The 23074-nt window shown below is 45.3% G+C and overlaps 1 protein-coding gene and 1 long non-coding RNA gene across 8 annotated transcripts in view; one reads left to right on the top strand and one right to left on the bottom strand.

Annotated features, from left to right (window-relative positions):
• LOC111866774 (matrix metalloproteinase-2) overlaps window positions 1–23068 on the bottom strand; it is a 75278-nt gene extending 52210 nt beyond the window's left edge. For all 7 annotated transcript variants that reach the window (XM_023856018.1, XM_023856020.1, XM_033752402.1 and 4 more), the window contains exon 1: window positions 22835–23068. In XM_023856018.1, coding sequence (XP_023711786.1) covers window positions 22835–22966 — 132 coding nt within the window. In that variant the 5' untranslated portion in view covers window positions 22967–23068. The remainder of the gene's footprint in view (window positions 1–22834) is intronic.
• Window positions 1–23074, top strand: part of LOC111866776 — a 96122-nt gene that overhangs the window by 15623 nt on the left and 57425 nt on the right. The window lies entirely within an intron of this gene.

The following is a 23074-nucleotide window of genomic DNA, read 5'->3' as shown; positions in this document are numbered from 1 at the left end:
ACTGCAGGTTTCAGAGGGTCAGAATCATATCCCTGGTGCTTATGTGACACGTGAACTACGGATTGGCGACCCATGACTTTCTATAAAAGTCTTTGTATTTGTTTCGTGGCCGGTCACGGTAGCCGAGCGGTCTAAGGCATGCACTGTCTTCGCTCGCTCGGAAGCCGAGATCGTGGGTTCGAATCCCACTCAGGGCATGGATGTTTGTGTGCGTTTTTCTGTGTTTGTCTACAGGTAGAGGCCTTGCGACGAGCTAATCACTCGCCCAAGTACTCCTACCGTACGTCTAAGATTTAGAAAACCGAAGTGAAACGGAGAGTTTCATGGAGGTAAGCCTAGGCCCCAATGAGGGCTGTAGCGCCAAAGGAAAAAAAAAATTGTTTCGTGACGCTGGCGAGGCGTCTTACCTGCGTTCATATCTATCTTCAGTTGTTCTAGCGGGCGGTGTCACGGTGCACTAAGCCGTGTAATTTCCTTCCCAAGATTAATCTTGAACCACAAATGTAGTGGGGCACGCGGTAGCGTAGCAACAGCGTGAAGCTAATCATTCTCGTCCATCCAGTAGGGCCTAACCAACTCCATGGAGATGAGCCCTTCTTCAGAAGCTGCCAGTTTGCAGCTACTCAAGAATTTCTCATGTTATGGAAGCCGAAGCTTCATTATCGTATTCACAGGAACCCTCCACCGATCCCTATCCTGAGCCAGATCAATCCAGTCCATACCACCCCATCCTGTCTTTCTAAGATCCATTTTAATATTATCCTCCCACCTACGCGTATGTCTTCCTAGTTCCTCATACGTTCTTGGAGAAGAGTACAAGTTATGACGCTCCTCGCGGTGTAGTTTTCTCCAACCTCCTGTCACTTCATCTCTCTTCGATGCAAATAGTTAAGTCCTACCTAAGATAACTATTGGTATGTTTCGGCCCCTTCTATTGCCAATTTGGGGGACACGCGCTGTTACATTGTACCAACTGAATCGGCATGCCCGAAAATCATGCGCAATGAACTACATGCGGAAAGGCCTTGGTAATGAGTCACGCGGTGACACATCGCGTGTGCCTTGATCCAGCAGTCACCGAGCACCATTACTCATTGCAGTTTGACCTGACACCTCTTCCTTCCGTGCCCTGCGTTCTGCAAGATGGGTTGCTGCGTCCATCTGCAGCGCGTTGCGGTTAGACAAAGGAAGGGCTTCTCTTCTCGCGCCGCGGGCTCAGACGTACAGCTCAACGCTAAATCTCATCAAATCTCTCAGTCAATATAAGGACTTAGCTGGAGGGGGCGGGGGTGATTTCTGACGGGGGCAGAGTCCAGACCGGCTGCGGGAGCGGGTGGATATGGGGGAGGGCCTCATTCCCCGATTTTAACGCGTCCTGGGCATGAAGGTGGCCACCTACCCCCGCCTAGTGCCGAGGATAAGAATGCGTGGAACTATACCTCCACCTCGCCATATGTCTGAATAATGTGGTTCTTAATTCAGCACAGGGGCCCCGCTTCTCTTCGCCGGATATTCAAACGGTGTTCCTTGCGTCCTCGAGTCACCATTTGCAGCAGCACTGCACAAATGGATGGGCTTAATTTCATACCAGACATTCAGAGGTAAAAGAGAACAGCAGAATAGCAGGCGAAAAGGGAAAGTCGTGTAAGAAGAGATGCCCAGTTTAATCGGGGGCAAGAAGTGCCCTGCTCTGCTACACGGTTCCAAGCCTTCGCCATTTCGTCCTGATAAGCTAAAGCATATTAAGCGCTACGCCATGAAGACGTATGGGGGCGGAGGTATTACTCCACCACTCATAACTTCGGTACTAGATGGAGCTGTGTGGTCAGCTTCACGTCCCGTCAGCTTTACCCCCCGGGGAAAGAGCCCCCGGTATCCATTTGATAGAAGACTGGGTGGGTCTGGACGCCGTCAAAATAAAAATCTCTTGCCCTTGCCGCGAACAGCACCCGGGCCCTCAAGCCCCGTAACCCATCGCTATACCGACTCCCTGTCTTCCTGATAAAGGCAATATGAAAGTGAAGACGTTTCGACTGGCCCGCCATAGCTCAAGCAGTTAGTCGCTCGCTTCCCACCGCGGCGGCCCGGGATCGATCCTGGGTCTGGTGAAGTGGGATTTGTGGTGGACAAAGTAGCGCTGGGGCGGGTTTTCTCCGATTACTTAGGTTTCCTCTGCCAATCTTCATTCCACCAAATTCTCCATCATCATAATCACCCGGGGGCAGGCTACAATAGGCCAATCAGTGGCCGCCGCGCCGAGTGGACCCAACTGGACTCCAACCCCCACTAAGCGAATTAAAAAAAAAAAAAAGACGTTTGGATGGTTAGAAGCAGTGGTTTGGGTTAGAGACCAGGGAATTTTTATTTTTTAAATTAATGGCAAATTGTATAATTGAAGATTGGGAACCATCTCCTCATCTGGTTCAGAACAGAGGGAAACCGAGGTAGCTCGTGTGGATATGGATGGTTACATGATCTGGCTTCTAGCCACCAGCCCCGCAAACAAAGGAATATGGCAGCTCCCTTTATGTACTGTTACGTTGCTGATGGTGGTTTGATTTAGGTGCCATAAAGTACATTGGTTTACCCTGCATAGCTTAGAGAAGATGACTATCCCTGAAGTCCGCGTAAATAATATTTACAAATTCAAGCGACATGATGAATACGGAAATACAGACGCGATCATGAACAACCGGGACATGATGCCTAAAGGAAAAAGCACCGATACGTGGAAACAATTCTGAATACACAAATTTAATAAGGAAGGGCTCTCCACATGCATTACAAATCGTAAAAGTGACAGCCATTTGCAAGCTGAGATCTAGGAGGCAGTGATCAAAATGGCCGACGAAGTAGAAAGGCACCTGCAGGAATTATGAAGAAAAAAGTGATACGTTTAGACGGAAAATTATCAGAAACAATAAGACCTGACGTTTGTGACGGTGGTGTATTAACACGGCCATCGTGATTTTTTACATTATCCACCGTCCTCTTTTTTATTATTATTACTTAAAACATAACATTTTGAAGACTGGATTATGTCTCCGCCTTCAGCAGCTGAGGGCAGAGACAGGATCAGTCTCCAAAAGTCGTGTTTTAAATATAAAGATAGGACAGTGGATAATATTCAAAATCACTGGAAATAATGTTTAAACATTCAGTCCTTACCCCACAGACAATACGTTGCATCTCCATTACACAGACTAACGGGTGAATGTACTCAGGACAATAATCTCTGTTTATTCTGAGAGCCGTCTAAAATATAAATACACTCTGTGAGCAAAACGCAAAGTTTCTAAACGATAACACAGATGGTACATAATCAGCACTTATGTCTGTATATAAACAGATGTCAGATGGGGTCGAGAGCTGAGGACTTGTAAAGCGCGTTTCCGTTTTCTGCAAGAACTAAACAAATTGGCAAATGGATTTCGCAGTACCGGAAGTTCAGCGAGCACAATCGCGGTTCTGATCTTCCTGCAAGAGAATCATTCGTTCTTCTACATCCTTCCTCACTTCAAATTGCTTAATTACCTCCGCTCCGCTCCACTCATCTGTGTGCCACGCAAATCCAGGGACAAAGCACAGTTCACATTACGTCACTGCAGTTCTCGGCATATTTGTACATCGAGCTTATTTCTTATCTCGTTCTAATGTAGGCCTTATCTCTAATGCGTTCGCAACACAATATGCGCCCACTAGTTGCACCACGTCTGTCTGTCCGCATGGAACAACTCGAGAAACGCTGAACAGATTTTTATTAAATTTAATACTAAAGAATTTTATTAAAACCTGTTTATTATGGATATAATCCAGAGCTTGATGTCTGCTTCACAGGCTGCTTTCTTGCTTGCCTTAATCGCCGACGCGAGAAGACATTTGTTCCGAAACGTCGGCTGACTTTCACTCGACTACACGAAGTTGTATCCCAGAATACAGAAGTCTCCATACTCACTGCTTGTTCCTCAGAATTCATTTCACGACGTTGTCCGTATCTCATTGTCTAATTTACGGTACTATCCCAGCATCTACCTGAATGAACTGAGGAAAACCATAAAATCCTCCATTCCGGATAGTGGATGCCTCGGCCGACATTCGAAATACAAGACAGAACCATTACCGATTGAACCAACGTGCTCTAACAATCATAATAATAATCTGTGGGCCTTAAGATTCCATGATGAACCAGGGCCTGTCTTTCAGTTTCTTAATCTTATAGACAGCCAGTAGTGCTCCTTGACAGGGAGATCAGCCCGCCGCAAGACCGCCTCCTACATAGAGAACAACACAAACACAGAATAAGAGCAGAAAAACATCCATGCCTCGAGTGGGATTCGAACCCACGACCCCAATGTTTTAACGAGCGAACACAGTTCATGCCTCAAACCACGCGGCCACTGTGATCGGTACTCTGACATATGTGACTCTGTGACTATAGTCGGGGTTTGGATTGGTAATTGGATTTATTGGCCACTTTAACACAAGACCCGTGACTACACTTAATTATAACGCCATCGCTAATCTCCACACTTTACAGATCACTACAGCACATGCTAAACCTTGTCTGCCTGCTGTCCTTCCATGGTAANCAGTCCCGACTCAGCCAGCGAGTTCGGCCTCTACTGGCTCAGCGGCATCTCGATGCTTCCCCCATCTACCAGAGGCGTTAGAGACTACTGATGGGCGGGAAATGTCCTGAATTTCGCTCATTAGTCGCTGGCTTCCCACCGCGGCGGCCCGGGTTCGATCCCGGGTCTGGTCAAGTGGGATTTGTGGTGGACAAAGTGGCGCTGGGGCGGATATATAGTTACCACAGTGCTTTAATGGAGTGTGCGCCACAGGAAATCAGTACATTGCCACGGTGTGGCAGGTGAATGCTGCTCGGGAGACACAGACACACTCGCTTCCCGGACAGACCGAGGGGAGTAAACTGCAAGATTTGGGGAATGAATGATATGGAAGTGTGTCCCAGGGTACAGCACTTCCTTTCAAGATGTGAGTCTTACGGATGACCAGTTCATTCCACGAATATTTGACCACGGCACAGTTCTGACGTGTTAACTTCAATGTGTACTCTTGAATTTCTCATACTTGCGGTAATGGTTCTTAGCTAATAGACCAGTTCACATTGAGAATAAAGAAAATATATGACTCAGGATTCTATAATGACGCGTCCTGTCATGTTGGTTCAGTCGGTTACCTGTTTCGTATACGCATATCGCCACGGTGATATTGTTCGGCTTTCAGCCCGAAATACTGCTTCTTAGTAAAAGAGGGGTCACCCTATTTTCGGGTCTTAAGGAATAAGTGTGAAGAAGGATTTCTAATATGTCTGAAATTACATTGTATTTGAGGTTTGCCAATCACAGTGACCGCGCGGTTTAAGGCATGAATTGTCTTTGCCCGCTCGAACGCTGGGGTCGTGGGTTCCAATCCCACTCAAGGCATGGATATTTGTCTGCGTTTATTATGTGGTTGTGCTGTTGTGTGTAGGTGGCGACCTTGCGACGGGCTTATCCCCTGTCCAAGGAATCCCATAGACTGTGTATAGGATTACGAAACTGAAAAAAAAAGAAAGCGGTCATGACAACAAAGGGCTGTAGAGCCATCGATTAAAGAATATTTGGGATGTTAAATTTTGAATGTATATAGTTCTTTCTTCTTTTTCCTTACAACCCTCACAACTAAATGACATATTCACTTTTTTCAGCCTACTTTCCTTGGTAAAAAAAAATAAAAGTAGGCTTATGCGATCGTCGTGCTATCTGTGTGTCTGTGCATCCCCCAATCAAATTTTGAATGCCTGGAGCAATCTTTATGAAACTTGGTATGTATATCATGGCACCTGAGCCCATCTCAACGGTGTACTTCATAAATCTCTCCCGTAAGTCTGTGTGTGNATCTGTGTGTCTGTGCATCCCCCAATCAAATTTTGAATGCCTGGAGCAATCTTTATGAAACTTGGTATGCATATCATGGCACCTGAGCCCATCTCGACGGTGTACTTCATAAATCTCTCCCTTAAGTCTTGTGTGTATACATATGTATTAGATGTGCTTTAAGGTTCGATTTCATGACGTCATGTAATGTCAACTGCATAGTGATAGCAGACACAAGGGAGGTGCTACTTTAACATCACTCATATAATTACAATTTGTTTAGAAACGAGGTTAAATGAGAATTGTAACCAGCACTGACTTGTCTGCATCCTGTTCTGCGTAATTTCGGTTAGTTTTCCTGTTTTTGCTTATTGTTTATGGTTGTTGGCTGAGTAATTATTAAATAACTACACACGTGCAGACTTCATGGCGGGTTGCCTACAGTAGACCGATTAACGCATGCACTATGAGTCACATCCATTGACTCTACTGCATATGTTAGGGTGGGGGGTGTTAATGAACATTAAAGATAAGCGGTTCTCGGAAGATGCTGAAGTCAATAAGGGTCATTATCGCCGTTACTTGCAGCAACACGCAACCAATGAGGAACTTCTGGTGAGCGGAGAGGTGAAAGTATTTCTCCTAAACCGTCAAAGCTACCGCCCGCTGTGTCTAGAGATCGTTCAAGAAAATAAGACAAATTTCTTGCTAAGGTTGTCATTCTGAGCTCCTTCCTTCGAATCCCTGTTATTCTTATGAACATGACCTTGACAAGTGCAAATGTCCGCCCAGTAGAACTCTCGATAGCAAAATTCGGGACAGCAGTCGACACGGCACTAAAACGTCGTCTGCACAAAGCGGTGCCATGCGTCCCTCTGCTGTCTTTTAAGTTGGTTGTTTGACAACACTGTCAGTATCGAAGTCTATATACAAAGTGTTCCAGGAGGAAAGGTCAGCTTTCTTGGAGGTCATAATATCATCGGTCATTTAAGCAAGAAGTGTACATGTACGTGTGTCCTATTCCGAAAGGTTTCCGAGATAGAGCCGTTTCGCTGTACAGTTACAAATTGTTGATAAGAAAGAGAGATTACGTACTGTTTCTAATACCGGTATTTACGACTCAAGTGACAAAGTTGGTACAGTTTTTTTTTTCCTTGGCACTACAGCCCCAGTGGGCCTAGGCCTACCTCCATGAACTTCTCCGTTCACTTCGGTTTAATAGATCTTACACATTCAGTAGGACTCCTTGGGCGGGTGATCAGCTCGTCGCAAGGCCTCTACCTGTACACAAACACAGTAAAACGAGCACACAAACTAAACATCCATGCCCTGAGTGGGATTCGAACCCACGATCCCGGTTTCCAAGCGAGCGAAGACAATACATGCCTTAGACCGCTCGGCTACCGTGATCGGCGTCGGCACAGTTTACCTAGTGCAATACATTTTCGAAAATTCCACCGTCAGCATCAGTGCACTTTGCAACTCGTGTGAGGACATGACGTGTTGCTCGTCTGTACAGTGTTCAGTACAGTACTGGACAGTGAAATAGCTCTATCTCGGAAACCGTTCGGAATAGGACACATGTACATGTACACTTTTTTGCTTACAACGACCGATACCATGAACTCCCAGAATACTGACCTTTCAGTCCTGGAACACTCTGTATAGCGTCGATAGTAGATGCAAAGTTGTCCCTGAGCTTAACTAATTAACCATTACGCCATTAAGACGTATGGGGAAGTGGATGTACAGATCCACGTACTCTTGACCTCAGCACTAATTGGAAGTGAGTAATCAGCTTCACGCCACGGCCGCTTTACCCGCGTGGATAGAATAATTAATATGTATGAAGCAGTTGGTGGAATGAGAACAGCGTAAACCGAAGTACCCGAAGAAAACCTGCCCCAGTGTAACTTTGTCTGCTGCAAATCCCACATGACCTGACCTGTAATCTAACCCGGGTAGGTGAGATGGGAAACCGGTGACTAACCGCCTGATCTACGGCTCTTATGTATTTATTATTTAACGACGCAGGAATCGGGATAGCTCAGTCGATATAGTTACAGGCTGGATGGGCCGGGTTCTATTCCCGGTAGGGGCAAGATTCTTCTCTTCTCGACAACGTCCAGACCAAACCTGGGGCCCATCCAGCCTCCTATCCAATGGGTACCTGGGAGTCTTTCCCCGGCGATAAAGCGGCTGGGGCGTGAAGCTGACAACTCATCTCCATCTAGTGTCGATGTCAAGAAAGGTGAAGCTATACATCCACCGCCCCCCATGTGTCTTCATTTCATAATGCTTAACTAATTGAGCACAGAAACAACTTTACGTTTATATCTTTTTTTAATGAGGCTGCCTGCATCTCAACCTCTATAATGAATAATGAATGATTTGCATGGACAGAGTGAGGAAAACTACTTGAAGAACAAGAAACAAATGGATGTAGCGCCACTGCTAAATGGCAGGGACGACGAAGTGACGAGTGCTTTGAGTGGTTTCCGTGCCGACCTGCCATGTGGCCCTCTTGTGAATGAATGCGCTGAGTTGTCACTGTGAGTCACGTCTCACGGTGCACACTCATCGCAGTAGATATTCATTTATGAATCACCCAGTAGCAAGTCATAAATAGAAACAAAGCAACAGCAAGAAAGTGGTAACATCTGGTCAGTTTCTTGTGCCATCCTGGAACAAGAGTTCGAGTTGCATGTTACTGGAATTAGTTTAAAGCAAATCTTAAAGTTCAAAGACAAGGCGACAAGCTCATAACATGGCGCATAGATATACGGCGTGCCCAATGCAAAGTGTACACATGCCCACGACCCCTTTCATGTAGGGGCTTCCCTACCGTCCCACAAGTTTCCAGTCCAGTTTGCAGAAATACATTGACTCCTCCTTTAATTTTATTCAAGGAGTTTTAGAAGTCCCTGGTGCCCATTTCAGCCTCCAGNCTTCGCTTGCAGATTTCTTATATTTTTTCTTCTACCCTGAAGATGGAGGCGATACGTTCCTCCGAACGTCGGTTAACACCACATATACACGGTGCCACCGCCGTGAAAGCCTCAAATCTTACACAATCCACGATAGTTTTCAGATTACGTGTCTTTAGACTTTTCGTATCCTTTTGGCTACTGCTAAAACTCTGGCGTATAGGCCCGTTGTCATAAACGATCACGAGATTGGCGGGTATACTATACTACAGCTAATTCTGGACAACGGCTCCGTAAACATGTTTCTGTTGCTAGGGAGCAGAGTCTTAATAATGCAACAGTTGGACTTCACCAATGGAAGAGACCTGTTTTCTGCATGGTTCGTGCTGAGGAATAAGGAAGGGACAAAGTCCTTGGCGGGTGATGCAATTTTTAAAGAGCACAGATTAGCAATGGCGCTGTAATTACTTCCAGTTCCGAGTCGAGTGGTAGAGTGGTCAATAAATCCATTCACCGATCTAAACCCTTTCTATAATCACACTCACTACGTTACAATATAAATAAGTTTTGTGCTGGTATCAAGTAAGATCCTCGGGTAAAGTTGCCCCTGTGCTTAACCAATTAAGCACCACAGCACAAAGACGTATGGGGAAGTGGTTGTAAAGATCTACGGATTCTTTACTTCAGCATTAGTTCGAGGTGAGTGGTCAACCTCACGCCCCGGCCGCTTTAGACCCCCCCCCCCACCAGGGGAAATAGTCCCCGGTACCCATTGTTTACGAGGCTGGGTGGCCCCAGAACCAGTATGAACGACGTGGAGAGGAGAAAACTCTTTCCATTACCATGACTCGAACTCCGACCCCATGGCCATCCAGCCCGTAGCCAGTCCCTATACTGACTGAGCTGTCGTGTCTTGTAGCATAATGCTGGACGATGTGGGAAAACAAAAATATCTGTCGGCAATCCAACATCGGATTCCTTGGTCATCGACCCCGTTGCCGAATCACCAATACTAATGCTCGTAAAATCATACCACTGTTGTTTTTAAGCAGCTCGAACACAATTTAATGACGATGTTTCAACCACATAATTGTAAACGTCGAGCGAAGTTACGCCTGTATGTAGACTAAACTGAGACTTGTATGGGACAGAACTATGTATGCACTTCCTGGGGGGCCTAGGAAAGAACACTGAAGTTCAGTCTCAAATAGCTGGTTTCCCAGTCAAATTTAAAGCCACTCATTTCACTGAAGATGTTAGCACAGCGATAGTGAGCCGTAATTGTTTCCGGGCGTAACTCATTCGATTTCAGAATGGGGCTGTACTGACACGGGTGTTTCGTGACTTTCCTCACTTCCTGAAGAGGAATTCCGGAGTTTTTCCTCAGGTAGCAACCAGCACCTCACATACGAGTACTGGTTCCCTTCACATCACTATATCGTGCGCATGTAACTTATACACTTGTAACAGCGTCGTTAAATGGCCTACTGAGCGATATAACCCCGGCTGCTCTCAAGTAACGAGTCTACAGGATGTGCCAGAATAATTTTACCGCTTCCACATCATTTGTTCAGCACTGCGGATTGTGTCTGGACTCTGGTAACATTGTGAACATTTATTTTATACATCTGTTTTTTTTTGTATTATGATAAAAGTATTGTTATCGACTTACTATAAATAAAGGATGAAAGTACAACAAATACATGTGCTAACACTTTATTCTGGGACATGATGTGCATAAGAAGTGTGGCCAGCAGCCACAGGACGTTTATTTTCCGGTGTCCATACCAATCAGACATGCGCACAGCACGATCTGCATGTCTCTGCGAGTTACAACATTGTAGCGCTGAGGACATTACACGATACACGAGTTTTCATAAAACCCTAATTTATGAGGCGTACAAGCAGCATTACTCTATCCTACATCAACATTATTTTGAAGTTCTGCTGAGTGTTATTTAAGTATAGTTAAGCCAGCCAAAGAATTCTCACGGGCAGTGGGAATAAGAGCTGCTAGAAGGGGAGGACTTGTTCACCCAGTCTACCAATCCAGCGAAGAGAAGTGGCGGAGTGGGCGTAGAGTGGGGGAAGAGCAGGAGGGGAAGGAAGATATACGGGAATTCTTTGCCTACATCCGCTGTAGTTTAAGAATATTGATCGAAAGTTACAACAAATTTCGCTTTAGAAAAATGTTGCTTATCCGCGTCTTACAGTAGAAGTATTTGAGGGTTTTAGAAAAATTCGATATGACTCGATGTGAAGTTGGGAGTATCGAATATGTTCACGAGAAAATAAGAGCGCAATCTAGTGATTAACCTCTGATATCGCGTGAACGTTGCCAATCATTTCAGTCATAATCTCGAATGAAGCAATAAATATGACCTATCACTGATAATAGCATTAGACAAAGAACTTCACTGAAATACTCAGTGACTACCTGTTCGTGCCTGTGGCATAAAGACAGCAAGTGTTACTGACCTCATGTTAGGCTGCGTTACAAAAAAAGGTGGAAAAAAAAAATTTAGGCAGATATCGACTTTGTTTCTTGCAAGACGCTCTTACTGAAATCATCTCATCGCGGAACCTACACGAGCAAACTCCATCAAGCAGGTTCCAACTTCAGACGCCAGTAGTGGCTCAGCTGGTCAATTTTCCCGTCTTTTAAGGAACGGTGTTCACAATATCCCTGCACTGCCAGATTAATCTATTTCATACTCTCCAATATTAATTAAGATTAACTTTATTGTTATCTTCCATCTATGTCTACGTCTCAAAACTGCAGCGCACATCTTCTGTTATAATCACCGTTCTGCCAAGATAAAAAGCCTTCGGACTTCATACATACGGCCTGGAAAATGAGACAAATAAATTAAGACTTGCGATTTGGCGTACTATCCGTGATGGAAACTTCGTCAGAATGGCCTTTAAGTTTTCGAGAAGTTGCTTTCTCTCTCATCAGGAAACTGCCCGTATAAATTGTTGAAAATGCAACATAGAACGTTCTCATTTACAGTAAATCCTCGCCAGTCCGGATTCTTGAAGCAAATAATGGCCCTAAAGACAAAAAAAAACTTAGAAAACAAATAAATGGAAATTTTCATAGTACAGGTAGAGCCGATGAAAATAACTAACTAAAAAATATCATTGCAGCAATTTATTCCTATCACAAGCTGAAATCTAGCTCAAGCCAATCTTGAATATTTCCTTGCGTGGTTTCAGTCTCTCCAGCTGCCCTCAACAGTCTAAAGCAGCGTCTACACGAGCGCACAAATGCGTCCGTTGTAACGAACGTACTTTGCTAAGGACACGACACAGTTGCAGAATGCGGTGCGTAGTTTTTTGTCTGCAGTGGAGCCAGAAGAAAGCGTAGCATTCGCCTCTCTTGTTTATTTCTACAACTGACGTCACGACGTTCGTTACAACGGACGCATTTTGTGCGCTCGTGTAGACGCTGCCTAAAAGTCCTCTTGCTTTAAGCCTTCTTGCTCTTAAATGTCATGTGTCTTTTTGAAGTATGTACTCAAATGTGAACAGAATTTTTCATTTTCCATATTTCGATCCGGTTCAACCTACATCCGGATTAACTGTAACCGGATTATTAAGGGTTTACTGTATTACGTACACATACGTAACATTCAGATTGAATGTTAAATGCCATGACAAGATTAATACCGCAATAATGCATGATTACACAGGATGGAGATCACCTTTTACGTAGCGTTTGTGCAATTGAGCCTCCCAGACACAAGGACTATTACCGCAAGGGTTCAGTTGAAAAGAAATCTCTGGTCGTGTGTCTCAAAGGGTCTGATGCCAAGACGAACTCACTGGCGGTAAACTGACAGTCGTAAAGTAACTTTGACTTTAACTTCGACTTTCACTTGAACCCGCATGGAGGCGGGGTCGAATACCCCACCGTAGCCCTGCAAGTCGTAAAAGGCGACGAAAAGGGAACCGAGTGACTGGGGGCATAACCTGGCCACCCTGTTCCTGGGGGATATAAATACGGGAATCTGGCCATCCAAGTTTGTGAAGTCTCGAATCTGAGACAGTAAAATGTGGTCATGAGTCCCACGGGACTGTGACCTGAGAATGACTGCGCTGGCGAGGACCAGCAGCAGTTTAAAATGACAGACCCATCCTCTCGTCAGAGAAGATGTTACATAAGGACTATAATCGCAAGTGTAATAACGTAAAGGTAAAATTGTTCCTGTACTTAACTTAGTAAGCCCTATGCCATGAAGGCTTATAGGAAGTGGATGTATAGACCCACGTGTTCTTGATCTCGGCACTAGTTGCAGGTGAGTGGTCAGCTTCACGCCCCAGCCGCTTTATCCCTGGGAGAGAGCCCCGGGAACCCAGTCTTTAGTTCGAAAATAAAATTACCGTGTCGCGAGTCTAGAGAGACTTGTCGTCAAGACGAAATGATTGGCGGTAACTGTCAGTCGTAAAGCAACTCTGACTCTAACTGATTTTCTGTTGTGAGAAATGAGAAGCGGATAGCCAGTTCGGGAACCCAGAGGAACGAGAACATCCACCGTTGAAGCCGCTGGCAAACAACGGCTAGTGAAAACAGAGAAAACTTTATGTGTGCCGTAATTACAGTGATCTTTGGCCGCGCCATAGCTCAAGCGGTTAGTCGCTGGCTTCCCACCGCGGCGGCCCGGGTTCGATCCCGAGTCTGGTCAAGTGGGATTTGTGGTGAACAAAGTGGCGCTGGGGCAGGTTTTCTCCGAGTACTTCGGTTCCCCTGCCAATCTTCATTCCATCAATTGCTCCACAATCACCCTCACCTATCATTTGGGGCTGGTACAATAGGCCAGAAGTGGCCGCAGTGCAAGGGACTTAGTCCCACCCCACTAGCAGTAAAAAAAATATATTTGGAGTGTGTAACTCAGTGAGACTGTCGTAGTTATTTGTAGTTACGTTCTGTAAGTGTTCAATAAATCCAATTACCAATCCAAACCCCGTCTATAGTCACACTCGATCACGTGACAGTATTAAATAAAGTTGTAGAGTAGATGGAGAATTACTACCTCCGTGCATGACATTCATTGTGTGTGGTAACTTCAACGCAGAAAACATTTACATTAGAAACTGCCGAATGTTGGTTCCTACTGTTTCAAAAGCCCGTTGTGTAGAAAAGGGAAGTCGTGAATTACGGACGTTATTACGTGAGTTTTCAGTGCATACATAACTATTCATAATGAAAATATTATATCGAAATTCCATGGAATTCCATGGCCGCCTGTAACACGCTTCCGCCTGAGTTCCGATGGCTGCTACTGTCCTTCACGATGATCGCTGACTTTTTTTTTTTGCATTCTGCGCAACTCAGAGTCACCTGTTCACTGTGACCTTCAGCACTCCCCGTTATGCTCTCAACGTCAATTTGTCGTTACGATTGGTTAAGAAGCTACATCCTCTTGTGTCAAGGACATTTCGTTAGGTGCCACCAGGATTCGACTCTGCGAAAATTTGTGGATTATAAACTGGAAATCAGAATGAAGTACATGTACCGCCTGGTTTAATCGAATGTGAAGGAGTGAAAGAAAGAAAAAGAAGAATGGAAGGACTAGAGACACCGTATTTAGTGAAGGTACGTTACAGAAAAGGTAAAACTTCACGATGATCGCTGACAGCGTTGGGAAGTGAAGGTAAAGCGTTGGGAAGTGGGCTGTCTTATAATGACGCATCAGGTGAAAGTAATTGAACACTATCTTTTTTATGCCTTGTTGGGTGAGAATATTAACGTTCGGAGAGCTGCGTGTGCAACCTTCTAACCTCACAGAAAACACACTGTGTTGTAACCGTTCATTCTGATTGGAGGACTGTTGTGCATTAATTAAATCTGTATCAAGTTAAGATTACAAAATTACACACAAAGAGATCCGGCAGATAGCCAGCTCTTACACGCAGAAGGGACATAGTTCAAGCTTTGCTATGTGGACAGGAAGTAACATCTGGTACTTTCCTGGAATTCTGGCAGTTTCAGCAAAGTCGGAAAGTCTTTGAGAATTTGAGGGCTGACAGCTCGGAACAGCGATAAATTAAAAGTGGGACGGCCGGAGCCTCATCCCCGGATCGTAATGCATCAAGGGGCTGTCAACCTTAGCGTCAGGTCAGCATCTGCCAGAATCACATAGCAAAGCAACATGATTGGGAATTCAAAATTTAGGGAACCCCCTAGTTTGAAAACTTAACCAATGGCAGAAGTGGAGGAGTGGATTTCTCTTGGAGTCTGGGGTTCGTGGACCTCAGGATTCACAGAGAGTGCATTCCACCTCGAGGAGTCTTCATCCAACTTTCGGCAAAGTTGGACACAAAATTTACAACTACGTACCTTCCGTAAAAGTATTATAAGTAAAGTTCCAAATAAGTGTACCAATAGATTCATTTGTATTCAGTGAACTGGAGGGAATTAAATGCCTACTAAGTGTAACGGTCTAAAGAGGTGTGTGTGATTGTAGTGAAAGGTTCTTCCTGCCCTGCCCGAGCCAGACCCGTATAAGACCCGGGATGTGAACTCAGCTCTAACAATTACCGAACAGAACCCAGATACTCCTGTCTTCACCTACTCGCGAGACACATGCAGCTGCAGCTATCTCTATTCGCATGCAACTCAATTAGCCTGAAGACTGAGGCGATGTTCCTCCGAAACGTCGGTTAAAACCAAGAATACACGGCGCCAGATCCCAGAAGACGACTTTCTTGATCTCTTGTCCCTGTTGGAAATCGAACCCTGATATTCCGAGCGTCCAGTTCGTAGTTCACACGTTACAAACACATGCGCATCCTGGGGACTTATATTAACAAAAAAAAAAGCAAAGAAACAGAAGAGACTAGTTTCCTCGGCCAGTAATTTGAACACCCCATGATGACCACATTGGTAGAAACATGTAGGGATAAACTTTTAAAGTAAATAGCTTATAACCAATTTTATAGAATACAGTGTTACACGTGAGACTTGTAAAAACTAATCGGCACAGAGACAAGAAGAAATATTCTTTTGAGTAATTCAGATCCATTGAATGAATAACTTATCTTCACAATCTCGATCGAAAGTGGCGGTTTTGGTAACACAAAACTAGTCAGAATAATATTTTAAAATTACGACTCTGGGACCCACCCAGCCTCATGTCCAATGGGTACGAGGGGCTCTTTCCTCTGAAGTAAAGCGGTCGGGGCGTGAAGCGGACCACTCATCTCCATCTACTGCTGAGTTCAGGAAAACTGGAGCTATACCTCTACTCCCACATACGTCTTCATGGCGTGATGCTTAATTAATTAAGCACAGGGACAACTCCAGCTATGCCTTCCTAACATATGTATGTTCGCGAGATAAGCAGAACAGCTGAGTCGATAAACGGTCACTCAGTCAACTCGAATCAGTCGTTCAGACGATGAGACAGTTAAACGTTGCAATCGATATAGTCTGTGCACTATGGGAGGACGACCGAGGAAACGGGGTTCGATTCCCGGTAGGGTAACAGACTATTCCACAACAGCGTACTGACCACCATCCTATCCAGTAGATACCGGAGACTCTCTTTTCAGGGGGTAAAGTGGCCGGGGCGTGAAAACTGTCCATTTACCTATTATGTAGTGCCGAGGTTAAAAATACATGGCGCTATCCCTCCACTTATCCATATCGCTTCATGCAGCGCTATTTAATTAAACATAGGGACAATCTTTATGTGCGGTGTTCGCAGCGACCTCACCCACTTTGTAGGATATGACGTCACTCTGTGGCATACCGTGAAACACTGGAAAGGAGTCAGTATTTCGAAGAAGCGTTAGGTTTCGTTTTATCGGGTATGAATGTCCCCGTTCGCTGGGGTCTCCACGCTCACATTTGTGACTCACCGCAGAACGTACCCTACCGGCTGCCCTTCGCAGGTCCGGCCTGTGCCGCTGCTGGACTTCGTGCACTACTTCATTTCATGGGTTACTTTACTGCGCAGTGCGTATCTAGACAAACGGAGGTGCCCTCTAGGGTGGACGTGGGCCTATGAAGAAAAACCAATCTTAATAATACAAAACTAAGGTGAAATAATGGCCACGCCATAGCTCAAGCGGTTAGTCGCTGGCTTCCCACCGCCGCGACCCGGGTTCGATCCCGAGTCTGGTCAAGTGGGATTTGTGGTGGACAAAGTGGCGCTGGGGCAGGTTTTCTCCGAGTACTTCGGTTTTCCCTGCCAATCTTCATTCCACCAATTGCTCCACAATCACCCTCACCTATCATCTGGGGCTGGTACAGTAGGCCAGAAGTGGCCGCAGTACAAGGGACTTAGTCCCAACCCACTAGCAATAAAAAAAGGTGAAATAATTCTTTTTCAAGCCTTCCCTTCCGTAAGCATCCATCACAATTGTTAATTCGGATATTACGAAAGACAAGCCAGAATGATTAGGCATCAACATTTATCGGAATTATCCATCGTCAAATAAAGGACACAGTGTCACATTTCCATTAAAAATTAATATTTTGTGCTACAAGCCAGAAGGCCGCAAGTTCGAGTCCCGATGAGGTCACTGGAATTTTTAATTCACATAATCCTTCCAGCCGCAGTATGGCCCTGGGATCCACTCAGCCTCTTAACAGAAATGAGTACCAGGAATTTTCCTAGGGGTAAAGGGTGGCCAACGCGTAAGGATTACGTCACTGCCATGTGTGTAGAAAATGTGGGAGCCTCGACGTCTCACAACCCTATGGGCCTCTTCAGCCTGTTACAGGGATAGCTTTACTTTGTTTTTACTTAGTTTTTGTATGGCCTTAATTACGACTTAGTTCATCGTGAACAATACGAATTCGGGGAATTGCGTTTATTTCAATAAAGAATTGGAAGGTGGTGAGGTTTTGATGAAAACCAAATGGGCCAATTTAACATTCACGAATCGACATACAATTCTTCTCCGCACAATCATGCCTTCTTCGGGGTTCGGGGTGTTTCAAGCAGGCTGTTATAACGGCAGTGCGCCTGAATTCGTTACAACAATTATTCTGACTAAAATATTTCATCTTTCCCAACGAATGGCAGAATATCATCTTCAAACTCATGAAGAAGACATATATCCAGATCTTTCTAGACAATTTTCTCCCCTCATTCAACGCTATATAACATGTGTAGTTGATGCAGCATCGTTAACCCTCGACTGAACATTCTCGTCGGCCTGCAAGGCCACACAGCGCATGTCTCTCTGGAAGCTACAGCGCACCTATCAGCCTCAGGCTCAGGTAGCAGCGTCATCAAGCGACGAAGGAAATAAAGTCAGAGCGCAGATTCGAGGAATCGTGATGCTGACGAGATGTAGGATGATACAATCACCAATCACGTTCATCGGAATAACAAAAGCATTGCGTGATGCTAATTTCCGTCATCAAAGCCGGCAGCTGAACTGGTAAACAGAGTGGATACCGAGCTGGCTGGCTTCATCCTGCAAAGCACGTCGGTAACTATATGCACCACACAGTGTATTTATGTTTCGTATGATTCTCTCAAATGCGCTGTGATTATTTCCCTAAACAATATTATCGGGTTGGTCTTTGTAATGGGTTTCCTGTGAGATGGGAACCCAATTTCTAAATACTGTTCAGACGAACTCTCGTAATAGCCGACAGTCTTCACGGTTACTTGTAACGTCACGAATACTCAGGAACATGAATACATATTGTGACAGGTAGACCCGTTGCTGGGCAACGACCGCGAATAAACAGCGAGACAACGGCCGTTACTAGGTAGTGGCCCGTAAACAGCAACAGAGGAAATGTGTTTTCTACGCGTTCCGTGCCGGTGGTTGCGACCGCAACAAAGACAGAGCAACAAAGGAACGACATTTTCTGTGCGGTCCATGCCGAGATATTAGAAGCGGGATGAGTTAGTGGACTGAATTAGTTCGTGGAGTGCAGTGGACTGAGCTGGTTGGTGAGCAGTTAGTTAGAGGGCTGCTGTGGTTCAGTCCTTGTGAACCGTTGCCGTTAGAAGCTGGTAGCTGAGGCACGGGGACAGTTCGGGACCACAGAGTAGGAGGAACGTCCGGCTTTGGAAGCCGTTACTAGACAACGGTTGGTGAAGACACAGCAGGCTGAGAAGACGTAAGTGAACTGCAGGTTGTGTGAATTAGTTACAGCACTGTAGTTACGAGTTGTATGAGTCCAATAAATCCGATTGCCAATCCAAAACCCGTCTACAGTTACTCGATAAAACTGCGACAATATATATGTGTGTGTGTGTGTGTGTGTGTCTACTGTGCTTCCGCTTACCACCTAAAATCGTCCGTTACTCTTGCAATGTCTGCACACGAAACGAGCCCTGTAAGAACAATGTCTGAACATTTTTTCGAAAGCAAACAGAAGCCAGAGAGGGTTCGCGTGCCTCAATGCCGAACTTACTGGCTGAAAGTCAGTTTGTATTCGAGAGGTCCTGCGCACCGGCCAACTCGATCGAGGTTTCCTCTCTGTTCTCAACAAAGTTCACTTCCCAACCATTTACCCTATCTCAAACGTACTTCCACAAGAACAACCCGGCACCCCTTGGGAACCTACAAAGCAGAAAAATTTGTCTACCTTACTTACTTACGGAGCTGAGCCCTTCTTGAGGAGAAGCCAAATTTGCAGATACTCAAGAATTTCCCAACATTATATGGAACCCGAAGGCTCATTACCGTGCTCACAAGAGTCCTCCATTGGTCCCTATCCTGAGCCATATCAATCCAATCCATACCATCCCATCCTATCTCTCTAAGATCCATTTTAATATTGTCCACCCGCCTACGCCTTGGTCTTTCCAGTGGTCTCTTTCCTTCTGGCTTTCCCACCAATATCCTATATGCTCTCCTCTTCTCCACCATTCGTGCAACATGCCCTGTCCACCTCATCCTCCTTGACTTCATCATTCTAATTATACTTGGAGAAGAGAACAAATGTGTCTACCCCCCTTAAATTCCAGCATCTGACACTACTCCCCCCCCAAAAAAAAATTCTTCTGCTTCTCTCCTCATTCGCCTTATCTCTCTCCTTCATGCTTCAAAGGGTTAAGAGGGTAATGTGTAATTTTTATTTAGGGTAAACCAACCCACTTTAATGGAATCCGAAAGTTAACTATCGTGTCCAAAGCCACTGTTCACATTCTGAGCCGCTGAATCCAGTCCACAACCTCCAATCCTGTTTCCATACTCTTCTCTGTTCACAGCGACATCGCCCCCACCCCTCGCTCCCAGGGCCCTGCCTGGTATCCTGGATCACACCATCCTCCCATCTCAGTTTGGTCCTTCCAGTGTTCCTAGTCCCTTCAGGTCTGGCATCAAACACCTTGACCGTCCTACTACTTTCCATATGCATATCATGTCCAGCGCACCTTAATCTGTTAAATAGCTTATACGATTCATGGCTATCTCTTCCTCCATGTACCCTTATCCTGCGCTGCTCCAAAAATGCTTCAGAGAACTCTTCTTCAAACAGACCTAATGATCTTGCCTCTATCTCGGATATCACGCAGGTCTCAAGAGGCATACTGCAGCTTGTAGAATCGTTGCTATACAACGACCGCGAGATAGGCAGATATACCACAGCCGTTTGTAGGCAACGCGTCGGTAAACACGTCCCCGTAGCAACAGACACGAACGCAACCAAGGTACAGCAACACAGAAACGGTGTTTTCTGTGTAGTCCGTGCCGAGATGTTATAAACGTAATGATTTGGGGCAACTAGTTAATTGCAAGAGTGCTCAGTTGAAAGTCCGGCTGTGGAGACTTTATGTGTGATACCTGGAGTGTGTAATTCAGTGGGACTGTTATAATGTCCATGTTAAAATCCGTTGCCAGGAGACGGCTAGTGAAGACTATAACAGACTGAGAACATTAATCTGTGTGTGTCTGTGATCTGTAAAGTGTAGTCACGAGTCATGAATGTATAAACAGTCAATAAATCGAGTCACCCAATCCAAACCCCGTCTAAAGTCACTCATACATGTGACAATATTTTAATACTGGTCTCACAACTGTTTTGCACGTCAGAAATTTGATTTTCCTTGCGATCAGTTTTGACTTTAGGTGTTTCTTACGTCCACAAAAAAAAAAAAAAAGGCATTTGCCTGCAGAAAAGATACATTTTCTGATCTCGGTCAAAATTTCATTGCTCTGTTCAAAAGAGCGCACCCCTGGTCTGTATCTTTAGCCAGCTGAGTCCAGTAAACACCTTCCCCCTTCATATTTCTTTAATTGATCAGTATCTGCATGGTTTAAAGCCCGATAGAACCAGCTCTGAGCTCTGTAGATGTTGTATTCTGGTCTCAGTTGGTGCGCATGTGCACTGAGGCTGCGTCATTTGGATGACGCGCATCGTCGATTTCGTTTGCTCCACACATACTGATAATAAGCAGCGATAACGAACTGTAAATTAGATAAGGTGTCAGTAGTTGCTAGCTCGGCCTTTTGTTACGCATTGCTGCATCATTCACACGAACTGATGTTCACTAATCTGGATATGAGGTCCTCTCAGTGGTGCCTATGCAAAGCAAGGGGCGCCATTTCTCTGATGTCACTCAAGACACTGTAAAGTTGTCCCTGTGCTTAACTAATTAAGCACTACACCATGAAAAAGTATGGGAGTGTGGATGTATAGATCAACATTTTCTTGATCTCGGTATTAGCTGGAGGTGTGGTCAGCATCACGCCCCGGCCGCTTTACCCCCGGGGAAAGAACCGCCGATACCCATTTGATGGGGGGTTGTGTAACCCAGAGCCGGTCTGGACGACGTAGAGAAGGGAAAATTCTTGACCCTACCGGGACTAATTCGACCCCTCGGTCGTGCAGCCCGTAGCCAGCCGCTATACCGACTGCGCTATCCCGGCTCCCTTCAAGACACTGTTTAGTACGGAATGTATATAGTATGGGATAAGATGAACCGGAAAGGATTTGGAAGGAAGCGGTCGCGGCTTAATCGAGGTATTATCATAGCATTTTCTTGGAAGGACTGAGGAAAACCACAAAAATACCTTCTTCAGTCAGGGTAGGCGGTGTCTCCACCGAGATTCGAACCGAACATCTCACGAATATGAATCTAGACTGTTAACGCTTGGCTAACCACCTCAGTGGGAACCGCTCGTTGTCCAGAATTTTCTGGAGGGACAAGAGGGCCGCAGACCTCTCGACAATTCTATTCCCGCAGTCACGCGCGTGAATCATGCATCAGTAGCAAAGACAAAGAGTGACACGTCCTTTTGTAACTCGAACCAGAAACCCTGAGCCCGCGGGTTTCTGCAGTTCCCATCTTCCTTTCGGGAGGAACATGAAGCTGTGATAGGAGGTACAGTCTCAAACTCTGGAGCTAACTACCGTTGTGTCCCCTGTTTTAGCACTCTCATAGACCACAAAACTTCTTGAACGTGTAACTGTCAGTCGCTGAGGCACTCAAGAAGTCCCTCGACTTTCATACCAAAATTTCGAGTCTTCTGTTTTAGAGCACAAAATATCTGGTTTAGTTACACCCAACAGTGACCGAAAAATAGCAATACAAGATGGCTATAATGTATTATATAGAGCGATTTACTTCCCATCCTTATTCACCACACTTAACACGCGTTAACTCTATTTTATACTGAAGAACATTTCTTTCAAATGTGCAATGAACACCATATTGTGTGGGAGATACACAGCTCAGCGCATTCTGAACAAGTGGCTAGCTTCAGAAACGCGATCACAGCGGAGAAAATACAAATATACTCCAGACGACAAAATTATCTTCATCTTCTCGATACTCCCCCACATTCCCGCAGTTCTACACACACTGGAGGAACAGGAGTGCCCGAAGAAGAATGTCAAAATAAGTTGAGACTGTGATCTTGTGGGTAAAGAAATAACGCTCAACTCTGGTGATAACCAACATTTCCCGGTGATGGTACAAGCCTACCAGACAACACGGTGTCATAACCAACGAGACCATGATATAAATCTTTATGATGTCAGCCCAAATCGCAAACCGTACGAATGAAACAAACTCTGATACCGAAAGTGAAGTTGTGTCTTCTTACCATGGCTTGGACGTCAGACTGTACTGGGGCGCTATGCAGCGTCGCGACGCACGTGATGACGATGAAGAACGTAGTCCTCAGCAACAAAACGAGCGTCGAACTGTTAACACCAACTGAGCACATTGTATACATGACGTGTGGAAAGCAAAGTTCACCGTAACTTTATTCCTTGGGTGCAGAGCCCCAACACAGTACGTATACACGACACACGACTGTCTGATTCCTGGATAGATTACAACT

Source organism: Cryptotermes secundus, unplaced genomic scaffold (assembly GCF_002891405.2).
Source record: "Cryptotermes secundus unplaced genomic scaffold, Csec_1.0 scaffold384, whole genome shotgun sequence".
Taxonomy (NCBI): domain Eukaryota; kingdom Metazoa; phylum Arthropoda; class Insecta; order Blattodea; family Kalotermitidae; genus Cryptotermes; species Cryptotermes secundus.
Note: the sequence above shows the minus strand (reverse complement) of the source record. Positions and strands in the feature narration are given on the sequence as shown.